General features: G+C 38.0%; 1 protein-coding gene across 1 annotated transcript in view; it reads left to right on the top strand.

Moving 5' to 3' along the window:
* NEK5 (NIMA related kinase 5) overlaps window positions 1-18,626 on the top strand; it is a 30,184-nt gene that overhangs the window by 5,189 nt on the left and 6,369 nt on the right. Inside the window, exons 5-16 of the mRNA XM_086771908.1 lie at window positions 75-145; window positions 3,639-3,725; window positions 4,772-4,826; window positions 6,326-6,526; window positions 6,623-6,695; window positions 9,381-9,517; window positions 12,814-13,013; window positions 14,234-14,300; window positions 14,624-14,743; window positions 15,976-16,059; window positions 16,164-16,268; window positions 17,958-18,038. Coding sequence (XP_086628034.1) covers window positions 75-145; window positions 3,639-3,725; window positions 4,772-4,826; window positions 6,326-6,526; window positions 6,623-6,695; window positions 9,381-9,517; window positions 12,814-13,013; window positions 14,234-14,300; window positions 14,624-14,743; window positions 15,976-16,059; window positions 16,164-16,268; window positions 17,958-18,038 — 1,281 coding nt within the window. The remainder of the gene's footprint in view (window positions 1-74; window positions 146-3,638; window positions 3,726-4,771; window positions 4,827-6,325; window positions 6,527-6,622; window positions 6,696-9,380; window positions 9,518-12,813; window positions 13,014-14,233; window positions 14,301-14,623; window positions 14,744-15,975; window positions 16,060-16,163; window positions 16,269-17,957; window positions 18,039-18,626) is intronic.

Here is an 18,626-nt window from a genome sequence, read left to right as displayed (position 1 = left end):
TATCATGTAAAAAATACATTTAAAAAGCTCTGCCATGTTTCATTTTTGCATACCAGTTTTGTTTTTATTTGCAGAACATTTTTCTTAGCAATAATGAAAAGGTAGCAAAGCTTGGGGACTTTGGCATAGCAAGACAGTTGAACAGGTAAGCAATTTTTTTAGTTAGTCTGTGACGTACACCAAGTAGGACTGTTTCTGAATGTTCAGGATGCAACCTGAATGTGCAAATTGTTTGTGGATTGTGCTTGTTCAAGAGGTCTGGGATACAAAGGGTCTAACACTACATTTTTTTCTCTTGTCCTAAAACATGCAATCCTGCATGAAACCAGAGATGTGTCTAGCCTAGCAATTGAACTTCTATTATGAATAGGACATAGGGTCCTCGATCTTTCCCTGTTCTCTGCGGAACTGACGTAAAGAAATTCTGAAGGCACAGCTCCTGCTCTTGCAAGCTGTTGAAAATCACTTCTGTTGCCTCATAAAAAAGAAAGTGAAGAGCGTTAAAAACTTAGGAAAGAGTAGAAGAGAAGAATTTGTACAGATTTCATTTGTATGTCTCCCAAGACTGTGCCTATATTAGTTTTTATAAAAGGACCAGAACCCACTCTCTGGCCCTGAGAGTAAATGGCATGGCATGGCTTGCATCTGTACAGCTAAACCCTGTTCTCTCAAAGAGGATGGCCGTATCTTACTGACTTTGGGGACAAAATTGACCTGTCCTGGATGGTGGCCAGGTGTTGTCTAGGAGAGTGCTTTTTGGTGTGGATAAACATGCCAGGGGGCATGCTAACAACAGGACAATGCTTGAATTTGGTCTCTTTTTGAGCCACTTGATTTATCTTTGAGGTTGGCAGAATATTGTGACAAAGAAGGTCCACAATTTAGTTAGGTATTGTGTGGAAAGGCAATTTCCTCTGTTGATTGTTTTGCAGATTGTCTCTCAGTCCTTCTCAATTGCTTTGCACTCCAGCTGCTACAACGCACTCATTAAAACTTTTCCTATCTCTAAATTAAGTGAGTGTACATTTAACCACATTTCTGTCTACACAGCATCAGTAAAGAGAATGGATAACTTTAACCAATGTAGAGAATTTGCTTATTCTCTTCAGATGTACTTAACTGTGTACATGTATTAGGTAGCTTTATGCATTTATGCATTCTTCACATGGAAATAGAGCCCATGTAATTTCTGTCAAGCCCCCATCAGATTGGCTTTGGATTTAGGCCTGCATAACCTTGCCAGTTCAGTGGCGCATCAGAGCCTGGAAGTCTTGCTGAGAGTTGGAGTATATTGGATGAGCATGTCAGATAGCACCTTGATCCAAGCCTGCTCATCTCCGGCAATATGCCATATTGATGTTCTAACTGCAGTCTCTGCCAGCTCTTGCACCTTTGCGGTGTGTTCTTTTGTGAAGCATAGATCTGCTGTCAGTGTCTCACCTCTCCTGTGCCTACCTTAAGAAGTGTTCTGGGGATAATTGCTTTAAGGATTGCTCCTACACAACAGATGTCACGATAAGACAGGACATTGTGTCGATAGAGCACAGAGAGCGGGACTACCTCAAACACTTTTCAATTTGACCAGCCTGCCAGTTTCCCAAGAAAGATAAGACCCTTGTATCAGACCAGCCTGCCACACTCCATTTAACTAGAAGGGGGTTTTCCTCCAACCCTTTGCAATTTGAGCAGCCTGTCAGGCTTATGCTGACAGTGTCACTGGGACAGATCCCTCTGGAAAGCTCACAGGGTTGGAGGGTGGTCGTGTAACCTATTCAGGGACTCTGACAGGCAGTGACACTAAGATGTGGATCCCTTATATCCCCTCTATCAATTATTAAAGTTGTATCTTTATTATGTATTTATACACATTAAAGATATAGAAACTTATATTTATAGCTAGACAAATTTTATTATATATGTTTGTGACAGGATAAAGGTTTGAAGATAGCCGGTGATAAGATACTGACTGCGAAAACAAGTTTGGAGCAATATATATACAGAACTTATCAATAGTAAGTTTTAATAGCTAGCAAGATGTTAGTAACTAAGCGTGCATAAGAAAAAGCTGTTACCCAATAGGCGTCCCCACGGTGGGGAAAGAGAGGGTCAGCCCGTCGACTGGTCCCAGACATTCTGATGGAGGTCTTCTCCAGTATTGCCCTTCTCTTAAGCCATTTTTATACTGTTTTTTACTTTGAGGTGGAGCTTGAGTGACTCTAGTCATACATACCTTTGTTAGGATTGGTGTAAATTTTCCTCGCTTTGCTTTTAAAGGTATAGGCTAGAAGAAGTTCAGAATGCATGCTCAGTGAGGGGTGGTTGCACCTCGGAGGCGGGTAGCTTTTGAGATGGAGGTGTGTTTTGGTATTATAATGACGTTATAATGAGCAAAGTTCAGCTACAGGGCACGATTTCACCGTCATTACTGAGACAGCAGTTGTGATCCATCTTCTTTGATAGAAGCTATGTGGTTATCTTTGCCGGTCTTGATAACAGGGAGGAGCCATGGTGCCTCTGCACCACTCTGTTCCCCATTTCAAGGATGTTGTACATTCTGATTGTCCAGAGTTGGCGTCGTCCATGGCAATCGCATTCTGTTCCCATAAGCAGCAACTGCATCTTACCTCAAGGCTGTTTTAATATTACAGCTTATGTTAAGATGTAAGCTGAACTTTGGGGAGCAGTATTTTTCCGTTTCCTGCATTTCTGTTGTTTTTCCAGGAAAAGGATAGGAAGTAATTCTCAGAATTTGAATGTCCAAATATAGACATTTTCAAGAGTTTAATAGGCTTATACAACAAAATAATTGGAGCTTGATAGTACTTGTCCTCATGTAACAAGTGAATTAAGTTTCTCAGGCTCTCTTTTCCTCCTTCCCTGAGGTATATAAAGGCATTTTCATCTCTGTTCTCCACTTCAAAATGCAATAGTGTCCAATACTTTTACTTGCAGTCTGTGGCACCTCTGGCACTCGGACTTCATATACTTTGTAAAAAGTGTAACTTACAGCTTTATTGACATCTAGTATAGAGTGAGAGAAATCACAGTCTGTGAGTACCTCTTCTCTCCACTGACTTGTCAGTCCTTTGATGACATCCACAATGTAGATATGTAAAAGCAAGTGAAATGGATGCAACTGGTGCTATTTGGCTACCCCTTCACAAGTCAGCAGCAAAGATGAAACTAGAATTCACTTACTTTTCCATTAGTTTCTGGACAGAACTTCCTCCTTCCACTGTTTGTGGCTTGCGTGACTGACTAGCACCTACTATATTCTTACTTCAGTGAGTATGTTGGAGACTTGTAATATTTTGCTGTGTGTTTGACAAGTTTCAGAATTCTCTGTTAATGATAAACATTCCTTGAAAATGTTGATTACAATGCTGGTGAAAACTGGGGAAAAGAGAATTCTTGTGCTTTCTGTTGAAGTGCAGATACTCTCCACTGTTAAAATAGTTGGTCATTTTTACACAGAACCAGGAAATACTTTAGTTTTTCTTGGGGTGTTCCATTATTCAACTGTTTTTAGAGCAGGAATGTGTCCTACAGGCTTTTCCCCTGGGGAGGAGAAGCCTCTAATTCAATTGCCTGTAGACTTTTTCAGTGTGTAAGCCTTTTTGTTCATTATGTTTCATTAGCACTCTGGAGTTTGCCCATACCTGTGTAGGGACCCCCTATTATCTGTCACCTGAGATGTGTGAAAATCGACCATATAACAATAAAACGTAAGTCTCTGTCTTTCCTTCATATATGCTTGTGGATGAGGGTGTGCAGGCATGAGAGAACTTATTTTAGTAATGTCATGGTTTAAATTCAGCAGGGCACCAGGAATTTCACGTGTCACACTTTGTGAAGTTTTGTATTATTGTGTACAATAATTAAGTGCATCAATCATATACAACAATTATGTTATACTATACAACACTCTCAGTTGTATTTTGATTCACAGTGTCAAGAGTATAGCAATCATGAATTTGTTATGATTCATCTACAGGCTTAACATAATTATATTTTTTTGTTTTTATAAAATTACTTGTACTTTAAACTTAAAGTTTAATCTCATTCTCTTTTAATACTTCTTGTTAGTAGTGGTGTGAAATGTAAAATAGATTTTTTTTCCTTTGCTTTATCTGGTTCTCCATCAAATACTACATTTCTCTCTGTGTTTCCAATGTGTAATAGCCAATGCAAGTCTGGATCTTTTCAGTTCCAAGTTTATGAATTTTTTATACACTCATTTGTGATTTATAAATATATATATATTAATATATATGTGTATATATACATAATGAAAGCTGCTAGGTTGGCAATTCTGGAACTTTGCAGTAGCCACCTGTAGGAAAGACAAAGATATCTGAGAATTGTAAAAGCTCACTCATGCTTAACACAAAATACCAAAATAACTGAGAAGCACGGAAAAGTTAGAAGCTGTGTGAGCTAGACCTCGTTCTTTGTGCGTGGGATGTGAGCAGGACCAAGTATCCTGGAGCCCAGACTAGCATCTCAGCCCTAAGGTGTTATTCACACAAGTTACTCCCTTATTGTCTCCTTGAGAGACCTTGCTAGCTAGCATAGAAACATTGGTACCACAACTAGAAAGAAATTTCAGGTTGTTCTTTTCAGTGCATCTTAATAAAAATTAAAAGTTGCACCAGTATTAATCTGTGATGGAATAATGTTAATAAATTTGAGAGCTGAGAATAGATACTGATTACCTGTGTGGAAATATTGTAGTCTTTTCCCTGAAACTTTAATTACTTTTTATTCACAGAGATATTTGGTCTCTTGGCTGTGTGCTTTATGAGCTATGTGCACTAAAGCATCCTGTAAGTACTGCAGAATCAGATCAATATTGTATTATTAAAACAGATAGTGGGCAGCCTGCAAAAACTGTACTAAGTGGTATTCATAGGCAGCTGCTAGCATTATTTTCAATTCTCTTACTGATATTAAAGAATGAGTGCCAGTGTATATTTTTTTGTATTGTGTCTGGTTTGTGGATACTAAAATACAATATATTATGTTGTATTTCTACAATTTATACATACACACACACACACACATCAAACATACATGTACTTTAAAAAGTACGAAACTTTTTCAAAAGGCAGATGAACAATATAAAGATTTAAAGCCAAAGTTCAAAGCTAGGCTTTAGACATATAATTTTACTCATTTCTGAGACTACCAATCTATACTTATTGAAGAGTTTGAAACCCATATTTCTCCAGCAAGCACTGAGTACCCAGAAGCATTTTCCAAAAGTTTTTATCTTGTTTGGAAGCACAGTCATGTCAGAAAATGACTGAGAGAGCATCTTCAGGAAGCAGTGTTGTCCTCAGCCTTATGTGAGCCTCAGATAATCCTCAGCTTGTGACTGTTATATGGAGAAGGGAACACAGCAGAGACTAATCCCAACAGTAGGGAAAGGATCAGATTCCTGGGCACAGCAGAAGTTGATGTTTTGCTGTGCTTGGTTGCAGGAGAAGGCAGAACAGCACTAATAGGGAGAGCAATTGTGCTGAGCTGAGATCGAAGGGATACTGCTGAGCAAAATTCCATATTTCACAAAGTGAGAAAACTTAAATATTTCTTATGAATATTAGCTGGTTTATTCTGTATTGCTGTCCATTTTTTTTTTTAAATTTGAAGGCAAGGACTAGATGTTGATGTAGACAGGAAATGCAATTGAAATTAAGGCAAATTTTGTTTGCAACACCTTCAAAATAGCCAGGTAAATTAAATGGTAATTTTAGAAAGAAGTTGCTTTCAAAATTAGTTTTGCCTGTCTAAGGCCATCAAAATGATATTGATGCTGACCTGTTAAGAGATCTGCTGAACTGAGAGGACTGAATTATCTGAGCGGCATCAGTTTTTAAAAATTAGATTATACCTTGATTTCTGAGCGAACACAGAATGCAGAGGCTAAGTTGTGTGGAGTGAGGTTTTGAAGGTGAACACTGAAGATAGTATGTATGCAGGTGTCCGTTGAACAGCTTTTGGCAAAATAAATCATGTTTCATTCTGGAAAAAATGCTACTGCACGACAGCAGAGTATGAGTAAAACTTTTCCAGGTACAAAAGCTATCAGACCTGCTGAGTCGTGCAACTGAAACAAGTAGAATGTAACCAGAAAATACAATTAGAAATTGGTTATATTAATTTTCCAGAGGAAACTATGGATAGCAAGAAAGAATTTGTGAAGAGATTGCATAGCACAGGGCTTCTATCAGCAAGTACCTTTCTTTTCAAGTTGGAGTGTCTAGTCCACCGTTTCCAGCCAGTGGTACTTACTGTCCTCTTTTTACTGTTTTCATTGATGAAGTTTGAAGGCAATAGTTTGCACCAGCTGGTGCTGAAGATCTGCAGAGGACATTTTCACCCAGTGTCTCCCAACTATTCATATGACCTGAGGATGTTAATTTCTCAGTTGTTTAAAATATCTCCAAGAGATCGACCATCTATAAACTCTATTCTAAGGAAGCCCTTCTTGCAGAAGCTCATTCTCAGATATTTGCCACCTGAGGTAAGTGCCTTGTACTGCTGCTTGCTGAGAGAAAAATATGTATCAAAGTAGTATAAACAGTTCTATCAGATATATTTTCTCTTATACATAACACAGGAAGAACTCAGTCACACTGTGATACCTAGAAAAAGACCTTCAGCATCACAGCCTGGAGCCAAGCTGATACAAGGTAGTGATAATAATATTATTTAACATTAGTTCTACACTAACTTTTGTTAGTTATGATACATGTGATGGCTATAACTTTCTCCAGCAGTCTTTATTGTGCATTTGGATGAGAGAGTTTTACACAAAGTTAAGAAATGAAAACATGGAGAAGGCCGAGGTACTCAACAACTTTTTTGCCCCTGTCTTCACTGGCGAGGGCTCTAACCACATCGCCCAAGTTGCAGGAGGCAAAAGCAGGGACTGAGAGAACAAAGAACTGCCCACAGTAGCAGAAGAGCAGGTTCGAGACCATCTAAGGAACCTGAAGGGGCACTAGTCCATGGGACCCGATGAGATGCTTCTGGGATTCCTGAGGGAACTGGCAGAGGAAATTGCCAAGCCACTGTCTATCACATCTGAGAAGTCATGGCAGTCTGGTGAGGTTCCCTGTGACTGGAAGAGGGGAAACATAACTCTCATTTTGAAAAAGGGAAACAAGCAAGATCCGGGGAACTACAGGCCAGTCAGTCTCACCTCTGTGCCTAGCAGGGTCATGGAGCAGATCCTCATGGAAACTATGCTAAGGCGCATGGAAAATAAGGAGATGATTGGTGACAGCCAGCCTGGCTTCACTAAGGGCAAATAGTGCCTGACCAATTTAGTGGTCTTTTATGGTGGGTTTACAGCATTGGTGGACAAGGGACGACCAGCTGACATAATCCACCTGGACATTTGACACTGTCCCGCATGACATCCTTGTCTCTGAACTGGAGAGACATAGATTTGATGCATGGACCACTCAGTGAATAAGGAATTGGCTGAATGGCCACACTTGAAGAATGGTGGTCAACAGCTCAATGTCCAGGTGAAGACTGGTTTATAAGGGGGCTTATAAGAAAGATGGGAAGAAACTCTTTAGCAGAGCCTGTTGCAATAGAACAAAGAGTAATGGTTTTAAAATAGAAGGAGGTAGATTTGGACTTGATAAAACAAAACAAAACAAAATTATAATGAGGATGGTGGAACACTGGAATGGGTTGCCCAGAGAGATGGTAGATACCACATCCCTGGAAACATTCAAGGCCAGGTTGGACAGGCTCTCAGCAACCTGATCTGGTTGGAGATGTCCCTGCTTCTTGCAGGGAGGTTGGACTAGATGACCTTTAAACATCCCTTCCAACCCAAATCATTCTATGATTCTGTGAAAAATAAGAAGAGCAGAGAAGTGCAACAGAAGAAGTGTTCACCTCAGACAATGCATCGCTGTCCTGTTCAGGAGAAGACAACTTAAGACCAGCTCATTAGCAACGTTAGCTAGAAAAGTTGCCATAGGAAAGTGCTGAAACATTAATCTTAATTCTTTTAAGAATATAATTTACAAAACCTGAGAGGCTTTGGTCTAGATGCGGTTTAGGTCCGTCACATGAAAAACATCCTTACTTCATTTTGCCAAGCTATGGGCAAAAATGCAAAAATCTTGCAAAATGTGCTGCATAGCATTTTGAAAAATTGTAAAAATATATTTTACAAAACATTATAAATTAGATTAAATTGTGAGAGACAATGAACTCTATTTGGATTTAGTGCTTATTGATAGATCAGATTGTGTATGCACATTCTTAGAAAATATGAATGAGATAAAAGGTGTCTCTATGAACTGCTGAACATCTAGCATGTTTCTGGCAGCATGACCTTTTCCTCATTCTATATTTTTTAGTATATCATAATTATTCCTCAAATTTATCTTTGCATGTAGTAAAGTAGTTTAATCAGATTTGTAAAAATAAACCTATGTAGTTACTTTAACCACACTATGGACTTTTTCTTCCAAAATGTTCTTCAGTAGTGTAGGAATCCATGTTATTTTGGAAATTACTTTCAATGAGATTTATCTGCCTTCAGGTTTAATCCAATTTGGACAGAGGCACCTGAACACCTAATTCACTTCGGCATTTCAAAATATATCTATGGTCATATACTCATAATTTTCATATACTTTATCTCCCAGACATGATAGACTCATGATCATTACTCAGGAAATATTTAAAACTCACTTACAAACTATTTAATCCTAGCAAAGACACTACTCTTCATTATTGCAGTGAAGGTATTTGCAAAATAGTGACTGACCAAACCGGAATGGTGTGTACTTTTATTTTCTACATGGGGAACTGCTAAGGTAAATTTTTCACTCTTCAGCCTTTCTTTCAAAATTTCACAAGGGCTACAAGATTGTCTAGCGATTTGTAGAATACTAAGGACTAGGTTTAGAAAGGGAATGCATAAGCAGGTAGGGACCTAGCCTCCAATGAAATCTTAGCCTAAGAATTAGACTTCCTATTTTCTGTTCTTGGTACTAGCATCAAATTAGCATTTAAGTTTATAGAGGTCTCCCTTTTATTCATTGTGCTTCTTTGCAAAACTAATCAATAAGATCCACTTTATATGAGTGTGACAAATCATAGCATTTTCAAAAGCGTGTCATTTTAAGAATGAAAAGCAGAATGCTTTGGAAGTGTGAAGTATGGTGGTGGTGGTGATGATGATGATGATGATGATGATGATGATGATGATGAAAGGACATAAGGAGTGTTAGCCCAACCTGTCAGTGCTATGTATTTGCACCCTACTATGGTTTGCAACTACGTGATCATTCATCATGTAGAGAGCACAGAAGGTAACTTTTTAATCTTTCATTGTTAAAAAGCACATAAATTTCAAAAAAGGGGAGTCCAAGACCAAGCTTCTCCAGAATCTGGAATGGTGGTTCCTGTCAAGAAACAGGAATTATTTCAAAGAAATGAATGGAAACCTCCTTCAAGAGGGCAACAGCCTATTTTTCAGGTACTGTGCATCCACATTCTCATAATAATTAATCATCTTCAGAAGGCAAAATCCTGTTCTTAGAAAAGGCCCTTTAAAAGATTACATTAAGATATATTAAATTCAGCTTAATGCATACACTAAGTCAGTAGAGATAGTTGAGCACTCCTGAAGCCTCAGAAGAAGTGTTTTAGAAAGCCTAAGTGGGAAACACTGAATTTAGGCTGCTTCAGTATGGTCCTTTGTAACAAAAGGAGTCAGGCCTGCTTTGCGTTTACATTTGCACAAAGGCAAATAAACTCTGTGTTTGCATTTTTTTTCTATAGAAGCAAATACACTGATCCTCTTACCTCAGACCTTCTGAGAGCCCATTCATGGGCAAAAACACTGGCACTCACTGCACTTGTCTCAGACACTATTACAACAAACTGAGATCAAACCCTACAGCAGAAAGCCCCAGTTCTTCACAGCCAGTTGTGTCCCTCACTTATTTTCCATCTCCTTTTTCCTCAGGCTGGATATCAGCTGCATACTGTCTACAGCATGACATCACTCCATACCTTTACGTTTATCTTCAAGAGCATGTAGTACTGCCCTGGGTGCGGGTGAACACAGAGCAAGGCACATTTAGGATCTGGGAGCTCCCAGCAGTAATTGCACAGTGCAGTTACGGTGAATTAACTGGTGATGGAGAATTGTGGAATTCCCAGAATTGCAGCCCTCAAGCAATCACTTACACCTCAAGCAATCACTTACACCTCAAGCAATCATGGATACAACTACAAGCAAACTATGGAAAATAGTGTCACTCTACAGAATCTAAGACTTAGTTTTCCTTGTAGTTACATTTGTGCTTATCCAATGCAAATCCAGAGAAGGATTGAGTTAGGAAGGTTAAGTTTCTCTTCACTGTGCACTTCTGTAATCAAAGGCAGAATTTTGTCCTCAGTGTTTTGATCAACGAGACATGGTCTAATATTAACACTGGGAAAGTTCCCACATTCTTACATTTGTGCATATCCAATGCAAATCCAGAGAAGGATTAAGTTAGGAAGGTTAAGTTTCTCTTCACTGTGCACTTCTGTAATCAAAGGCAGAATTTTGTCCGCAGTGTTTTGATCAATGAGACATGGTCTAATATTAACACTGGGAAAGTTCCCACATTCTTTGAGCATCCAAATGAAGTGACCAGTTTGCAGGGTTGCAGGGATACTTACGTAGTGTCATACTTCGAATCTGTTTCTTCAGGATTCTGTTGCATGTACTGGTGCAAGGGATTATTCCTCCCCAGATGCAGAATTTTGCAGTTCCTCTTTTTGAACATCATGAGGTCCTGTCAGCCCGCTTCTCCAGCCTGTTGTAGTCCCTCTGGATGGCTGCTCTGGTCTATCAGCTGCTCCTCCTGGTTTGGTGTCATTAGCAAACTTGCAGAGGGTACACTCTGCCGCATCATTCAGAGTATTAATGAAGATGTTAAACAGGATTGGACCCAGTACTGACTTCTGGGCTACACTGCTAAGTCACTGACCTCTAATTAGACTTTGTACTGTGATCACCACCTTCTGTGCCCAGGCATTCAGCCAGTTTTGAGTCCACTGTCTGCTAATTCAATCCATACTTCATGAGCTTCTCTGTGAGGATCCTATGGAAGACAGTGTCAAAAGCGTTATGGAAGTCAAGGAAGACAATATCCTCAGCTTTCCCTTTGTCTACCAAGCTAATAAATTAATTGTAGAAGGTTACCGGCTTGGTCAAGCATGACTTCCCCTATGTAAATCCATGCTGACTACTCCTGATCACCTTGTCCTTTATGTACCTGGAATTAGTTTCCAGGATTAGTTGTTCTATCACCTTGCTAGGCATTAAGGTGAGGCTGACCAGCCTGTAGTTCTCTGGGTCCTCCTTCCTGCTCTTTTTGAAGGTATGAGTGACATTTGCTTTCCTCCAGTCCTCGGGCACTTCTCTCAATCACCACAATCAATCGAAGATAATAGAGAATGGCTTCACAGTGACATCTGCCAGCTCCCTCAGTACCTGTGGGTGCATCCCATCAGAGCCCATGGGCTTAGGTTTGTTCAGTCTGTTTACATATTCTCTTACCTGATCCATTTCCACCAAGGGTATGTCTTCTTTGCTCCAGACTTCCCTGCCTCATTGTGGGGGCCTGGGACTTCTGAAGGCTGGTCTTGCCAGTGAAGGCTGAGGTGTAGAAGGCATTAATCACCTCAGCTTTTTCCATGGCCTGTGTCACCAGAGTGCCTGCTTCACTGGTCACAGTTCTCAACCCTCCTACACTTATTTAAATGGCCTGATTGGTTCTCCCTATTGCTTGGGATTGCCATGCTTCTGGATACTATACTGTAAAATGTTTTTCAATAGGGACAAGATAAACACTTTTTGAAGTTACCTCTTCCTTGGGAACATTATCAACAGTGGACAATTTTCTTCTTACATAGATATGGATTTATATTCGACTGTAATTTGGACTATACTGTAGCTAGGTGAGCCTATTTTCAGTGTTTCTGAGAAGGAAAAGAGAGGAATAGTTAATATATTTACTCTCTAAGGAAGAGATACTTAGATGCTTCTTCATTTATGTAAGAAAATAAGCAAAATTCAGCATTTTTCTCATATAACATATAGTGATTTTTAGTCTCCTGCCATGGAAAAGTTTGTGAATGTCTTACCACACTTCTTTTATATCATGCAGTGGCAGCTAAGATGATCACCTTCTCTCCGTTGTTCTTAGGAGAAATGGAAAAGACAGTCTTGTCACAAAATAGAAATACAGGGATGTTTCATCACAGTAAGGACTTGGAGGAATGAAAGGCAAGCTCCCACAGGCACATAATCAAAGACATGGTGACATCTCAGTGCTCCCCTGAAAGCAGCAGTCAATGTGTATACTGCCCAAAACTACATCCCGGATTCCCCTTGCTCTCACATGTCAAAATCAGATTCTCCTGGAATTAATTCAGTGCTTTAGGCTTCAGAACAATGAAGCAACTCTAAGGCAACGACACTACAGGGTACAAAGCCCTGTGCTAACTGACTTGCACAACAATATGGGCTGCTGCTTAATGACAGGAGCTGATGGAACAGGGGAAAAGGAAAAGACAACGGTAAGATTAATGCCCATAGAAGTTAGGAAGTTTCTGGCTCATATGTGAAAGGATTTGGAAAACTTACACTAACTATACTGTAGACAGCCTATATTACCATGCAACTCAGATTGGGGAGAAAGACAGGAAGTTAATTTAAACTTGTACTGATACAAATGAGAACAAGTATATTAACATCCTTTATTGTATTTTCAGCCACAGAGCTCCAGATTTAAGATGGCAGAAAGGCCAGAAAGTATTAGAGTACATGGCCATTATGATCATTACTATGATAAACTTGACAACTTGCAGAGGAAAGCTCATGCACATTATGACCTTTCTCATATCAGCCGAAGAGTTGAGGAATACTATAAACTAAAAGGACAAGTTGCACCTCCGCCCCCATCACCTGACTGGTAAAGTTTTCTCACACTATTTATTAGTAGTGAACTGTCATGCATGTTTTGAGTTATCAGCCTTCCTGGTTAGGTAACACTGGATGTGGCTCTTTCAGTATAATTCCTTCTCTGCTTGGTCTTTGATAATTTTCTTTACATAAGTTTATTGCACAACAACATAACTCCTGTTCCTGTCTATCCTGTCTATCCTTCTGAATCTATTGTTCTGATATTTGACATTTCATTGTCAAAACATCTCCCAAATCTCATCATTTTATTGGTTGAGAAGTAAAACACAGACTTTTTGTAGACTTTTTTATTATATCAAGGATGAACACTGTCTTTCCTTCCCACCACAATCAAGATGATATGAAGACCAAAAGCAGTTCTCCACTTGAGGGAACAGAGTGGGAGATGGGTCCTGAAAATGTTTTCTTTTTCTACAGAGCTTGTGTTTTGGTTTCAGATATAAATACCCTTTCTCCAGCAGTTTATTTACTTCAAAGCCTTTCTCTTACAAAGTAGAGGTACAGGCTTTTTATTACTTTAGAGATTGCTTGTGCATTCCATGGTTAGCCATTTTATGTGTGGATGAACTTTGAAAACCTTGAGAAAGGAAGATAAGGAATTTTTAATACTGCTTGCTTTGTGATCCTTCCTTTAAGGTTGACTGAATCATTACTTATCATTCAATTATGACAGTGTTTAGAATGTTTCAGTTAGGCATCATCAGTTTTGGAACATCTTTTCTCAGTTGAGTTTCTAGGGCCTTATTTAAGGACAAAATTAATTCAGTTTGGCTCCTGAGGCACAAGTGGATTCTGAAGGCAGGATATTAAATAAGCAGAAGTCAAGGAGCTTACAACTGACTGCTGGTTATTTTATAGGAAAAAAAAAGAGGTAAATATTTAAAAACCAAAAAACTATATAAATACAAAGTTAGGCTGATACTTTCACATACCACTTATCAATTAAAAGGCAGAGAAGGACTTCGCTGCATTCTTCATAAGGCTAATGTAACTGAAGTAATAGGAAAGGGAATGCCTGAAGTGGATATGTTTTCTTTTTGCTGTTGTTCCATATTTATACATATTTCATCCATATTCATATATTAATGTAGTACAAAGAGAGCTCTGTTTGTCATATGTGATAGAACTGATAGAGAATTATTTGTGCAGAAGCAGCAGCTGAGTCTGTGAAAGAAAATGTAGTATATGAATGTCACTTTCTTCTCTAAGGCCTGCAGAATATCTTCAAAGGCGTTTTGAAGCCCAACAGTACAAGATTAAAGTGGAGAAACAGCTGGTAAGTAAATACTGAATCACAGAATAAAATGAAAATCCAAAAGATGATCCGATGTCTTTGTAATAGAAAACTGTAACATTGACAGGTAGAAAGTTCTGCTCTAGCAAATTCATTTATCTGCTCCACAATGCTCATCCTGAGGTTTTATTTTCTAATACAAAAGTATAGCAATGTAAAATTCTGTTACAACTTTTTTCCTCCAAAAATATACACTTACCTTACTGCATTCTTCAGTGGCACAGGGAGAGTGAATTGAGTACGCACTGAAGGAAAGGATTCTAACTGAAAAATGTTTTGCTCTGGGATTTATTTGTACATCCTAGGGACTGCGACCATCCTCTGCTGATCAATATCATGAAAAAATACAGCAGCAGAAAATAAAGGAAGGATATCTCAAAAACCCTCAGCAGGACATGCCTAGAAAGAATGAATTGAAAGAACAGGTAAATGAAATATCTTCCTTAGCTGCTTAAAGCTGTTCTCTTACACTCTTTGACAATAGTATTCTTTACGTGAAAATTGCTTCTTTTCATCTGACCACTAGGAAAATATAAGCTGTTTTAATCTGATTCCATCTTACATAAACTGGTGAAACTTGCACAAAAGCTTCTGTCCCTAATAATTTCCTAAACCATGGCCTTGATTTTGATTTCAGTTCTGCTGAGATTAGAGGAGCTACATAACTGAACAAACTGATGTTGGGGGACAATAGATCCCCACATTTACAAATCAGAGAAAATAGTAATGCATGCATTATTCATGTATGTATATTCATTGCTCGTAAGTCATACTATGACATTTAGAATGTGATATACTAGTTTGTGATGCATACTATTTCCCTGATATGTTGTAACATTTGGAGATTATTTTGTACTTTTCTGGTTTTGCTTTTGGATGACAGAGAAAACAAACTGATACTTCTTTCTTTCATGAACACATGTAAATACACTTAATCTTTCTATCTTTGATTTATAAAAAAATGCCAGAATAAATATGACTATTTTAGCTTTTATATAATGGTCAGACTTGAGAATAAAAACATACTCATCATGTACACATTCTTCAGAGACTGTTGCTGTTTAGTTCCACGAAGTTTGTACTAAGTATGCAAAAAAAAAGAAATTTTACATATTTGTCCATTTGTAACATGGGCAAATTGGGATAGTCTCTCATATAAACAGTAGCAGAGATGTTACTGTTACACAAAAAATATCTTTTGGCCAAATTGGAAGTTTTTTCTTCAAAACATAGGAAGCTTCTTCAAGAAAATATTACCAAGTTTTGTTTTGGGGAACAAGTTGTAATACAATAAATAATACTTTTTTTTTTTTTTTGTCTTCCTAATTTCCAGACATCTATTTTTGGACTGCAACCTCAGAGTCATTACTCAACAATCCTTAGGTTATTCTTGGAATTAGCTGTTTTAGATTTAATTCTCCAGAAAATCTAACATGGAACAGTCTGGAAAACTTAAAAAAAATTGAAGTCTGGAAGAGTTTAAAAGTCCAAAATGTCCTGGAAGTATCAAGCAATCTTTAAAATTGGAAGTAAAGGACACTGATCCTTTTTTCTCATATGTACATAGTTTGATATCCATAGAATATTTTGTTTAGCTAGTGTTACTTCTGTATGTATTTCTAATATATATGTATTCTACCTTACTGTTCTTTAATAGGAGTACCTGAAACAATTGCAGAAAATTCGGACAGAATACCACAGCGGTATAAAAGAATTCAGATTCAGAGCAGGAATACTCAAGGTAGCAAAGTTCAAACATACACACAGTCACATTTCCTTTTTCTTTTTCAAGCTATTACACTTAATTAGAGATGGAAATGAACATTTTCTATAAATGTTCCCTAGGAGAATAAAAAAATACAAGATAAAACCTATCTTGTGTGGCAAGGGAAAGCTGAGGACCAGTCTGAAACCAAGGATACAGCTGGAACAGGAGAAGAATCACTTCAGGTATCAGTACCATCTCCTAGTCTAAACAGAACTTTTTATGCAAGTCCCACATGGTCTTTGATTCACTCTCTGTGACAAATCTGAAAAACAGTAAAGCTTAAAGCTCACTTGATGCCGGGGCACTGTATGTGAAAATCTCCCTAGGTTCTGTTCACAAATAGCCTGGAAAGTTTCTTTAGCTGAGTCCTGACTTGTTTTGGCAATTCTTTTTCATCTGTAAATATTAGGATGTACTTTTACTTAATATATTTTTTGTGGTGTGTTTCTTTTCCTTGCTTTCTGAGTGAAGTAAAGAAACCACCACTCACAGTGCAGATCTCCATGAGAATTCTGTGCAGAAGATACAGCAATTCATGAGAGCTCAGAGTAGCACTGTGTGGGAAGTTAGAATCCAGTTTTATGCGAACTCCTTACTTAAACAAAAATTTGGAAGAAGCAGGAGGAAGAGGCAGAGCCAAAGCTTTCGAGCCACAGGACTCCTTCACTTTTTTTTTCTCATCAAATACTACCAAAGCAGCTACTGGAAAGGAGTTTCAGAATTCTTCCACTTTTACTTTGCAGTATTGGCATTGTGAACTCCAGATGAGGTTTCCAGACCATATGGAGTTCTGCAGCAATAAGTCCACTTTCCTTCAAGTGAAATGAATGAAAGCTTCAGTTTATGAAAATTAATCTCAGTGTGCAAATTCCCAGTCTATTCTGAAGGGAAAACAGCCCTGATTTAGCTACTCAGATTCTTCACTCAAGATTTGCCTCATGTGGTGTAGGACTTGCTGCCTTGTTCAGCAGCAAGGGGCAGACTTCCACACAAACTGCTGACAGACATTGCTACCCTGTTGCAGGTGGAACTTGGGACAAGCCTGCCAATAAAAGTAGGATTCTCTTTGATGATTTTTCGTGGGTCCTGGATCTAGCTTTTACTGAAATGAATTCACACATCACTTGATGTGATAAAGTAGGTTACAGGCAGCCAGAGCCACGATAGGAGAGAAATTATGTTCCCGGTAATTTAATAAGAAATGCATGATAATGAAAAAGATTTTGCACCTGCTTGATGTCACCTTAGTTCATGGGCACTACTGGAGAAACTGCATAGATATTTTAAAAAAGCAATATCTTTTGTGGTTTCACCTCAGGTTGAGGATGTGCCCTAATTGCAACAGGCCACTGAAGGAGCTGCATACAATTATTTACTTTGCCTTTATCTGGCAGGTTCTAACATAGGACATAGGAATATGAAAAGGGGTAATTAAATATTTTTTAGGTGTTACCAGAAAACAAAATACTGTGAAACATAAGTATACTTTCTACAGGCATCATCTTGATTTTCATCACTTCCAAAGTTTTCCAGAATGAAATCAGCCTCGGTGATCTTGCATATGATAATAAAAATTAAAATATTTATTATTTATTTATTGACACAGTACTGTATCCTCAAATATAGTTTTTTGAAAAATCAGAAGTTTGCATGTTATGCAAGGTTTCCTCTTTTTCTTTTTGCCAAATAAGCCAGAATTATAATATCTTTAAGTGTCAGAATCTAAATAAAGCAATGAATGGAATATTCTTACAGATATAGGAAATCAGTGACTACATTTACTACTTAAACATGTCTTTTTTTACAGGGTATACACATATTCTGATTCCAAAGAATCTATTTTAAAGTTAGCATTTTTTTTCTCCTTCTAGGACATGGAAGAAAACTTCAAACAAGTCAGACTCCAGGACAGGCAAGTCCAACAAATCTTAGAAAAGAAACATAACACAAAGGTATCCATCCTTACTATGGTATTTTTTTTCTATTTTCTTCTTATATCTGTACATTTCAAATGATTGTGTTATCACAGTAGCTCTGGAAATCAAGTTATTTGAGAGTCAATTAAAGGTGCTGGTATGCTGTTTGTTCAAAGTTTATATGAGAAGAGGGAATCACTAAGAAAATAAATGTATAGCAGATATATATTTCTGATAATTTGAGGGAGAATCCCTTTAGATATTCACACATAGTAATAAATCCCTACCTACTCTTCTTTATATCAAACTGCACTAATAGTGTATGGAAACTCATGTCTACTCAAAGTTTAAGTGAAGTCAAGTCAAGTTGCTAATTTCTTAGCATTTTGTTATAAAACATGATTCTCTATAGTGCTTTGTAGCACTGTAATTGTAGAAGGGGATGGGAATTGAACAGAAATGCACATAAGGTATCAGGAAGGTTTCTGACCGTAAGCATTGTGAAGTGTACCAAAGATCTTTTGAGAACTATTGCATGGAAGAAGTACAATGTTCAAATTTTAATATAGGTTGAGAATCAACTGTAAGAACCAATTCTGTGTATTGTGAGGATTTGAATTAAGT

Source organism: Chlamydotis macqueenii, chromosome 1, assembly GCF_036417535.1.
Source record: "Chlamydotis macqueenii isolate bChlMac1 chromosome 1, bChlMac1.mat, whole genome shotgun sequence".
NCBI classification, from domain to species: Eukaryota; Metazoa; Chordata; class Aves; order Otidiformes; family Otididae; genus Chlamydotis; species Chlamydotis macqueenii.
Note: the sequence above shows the minus strand (reverse complement) of the source record. Positions and strands in the feature narration are given on the sequence as shown.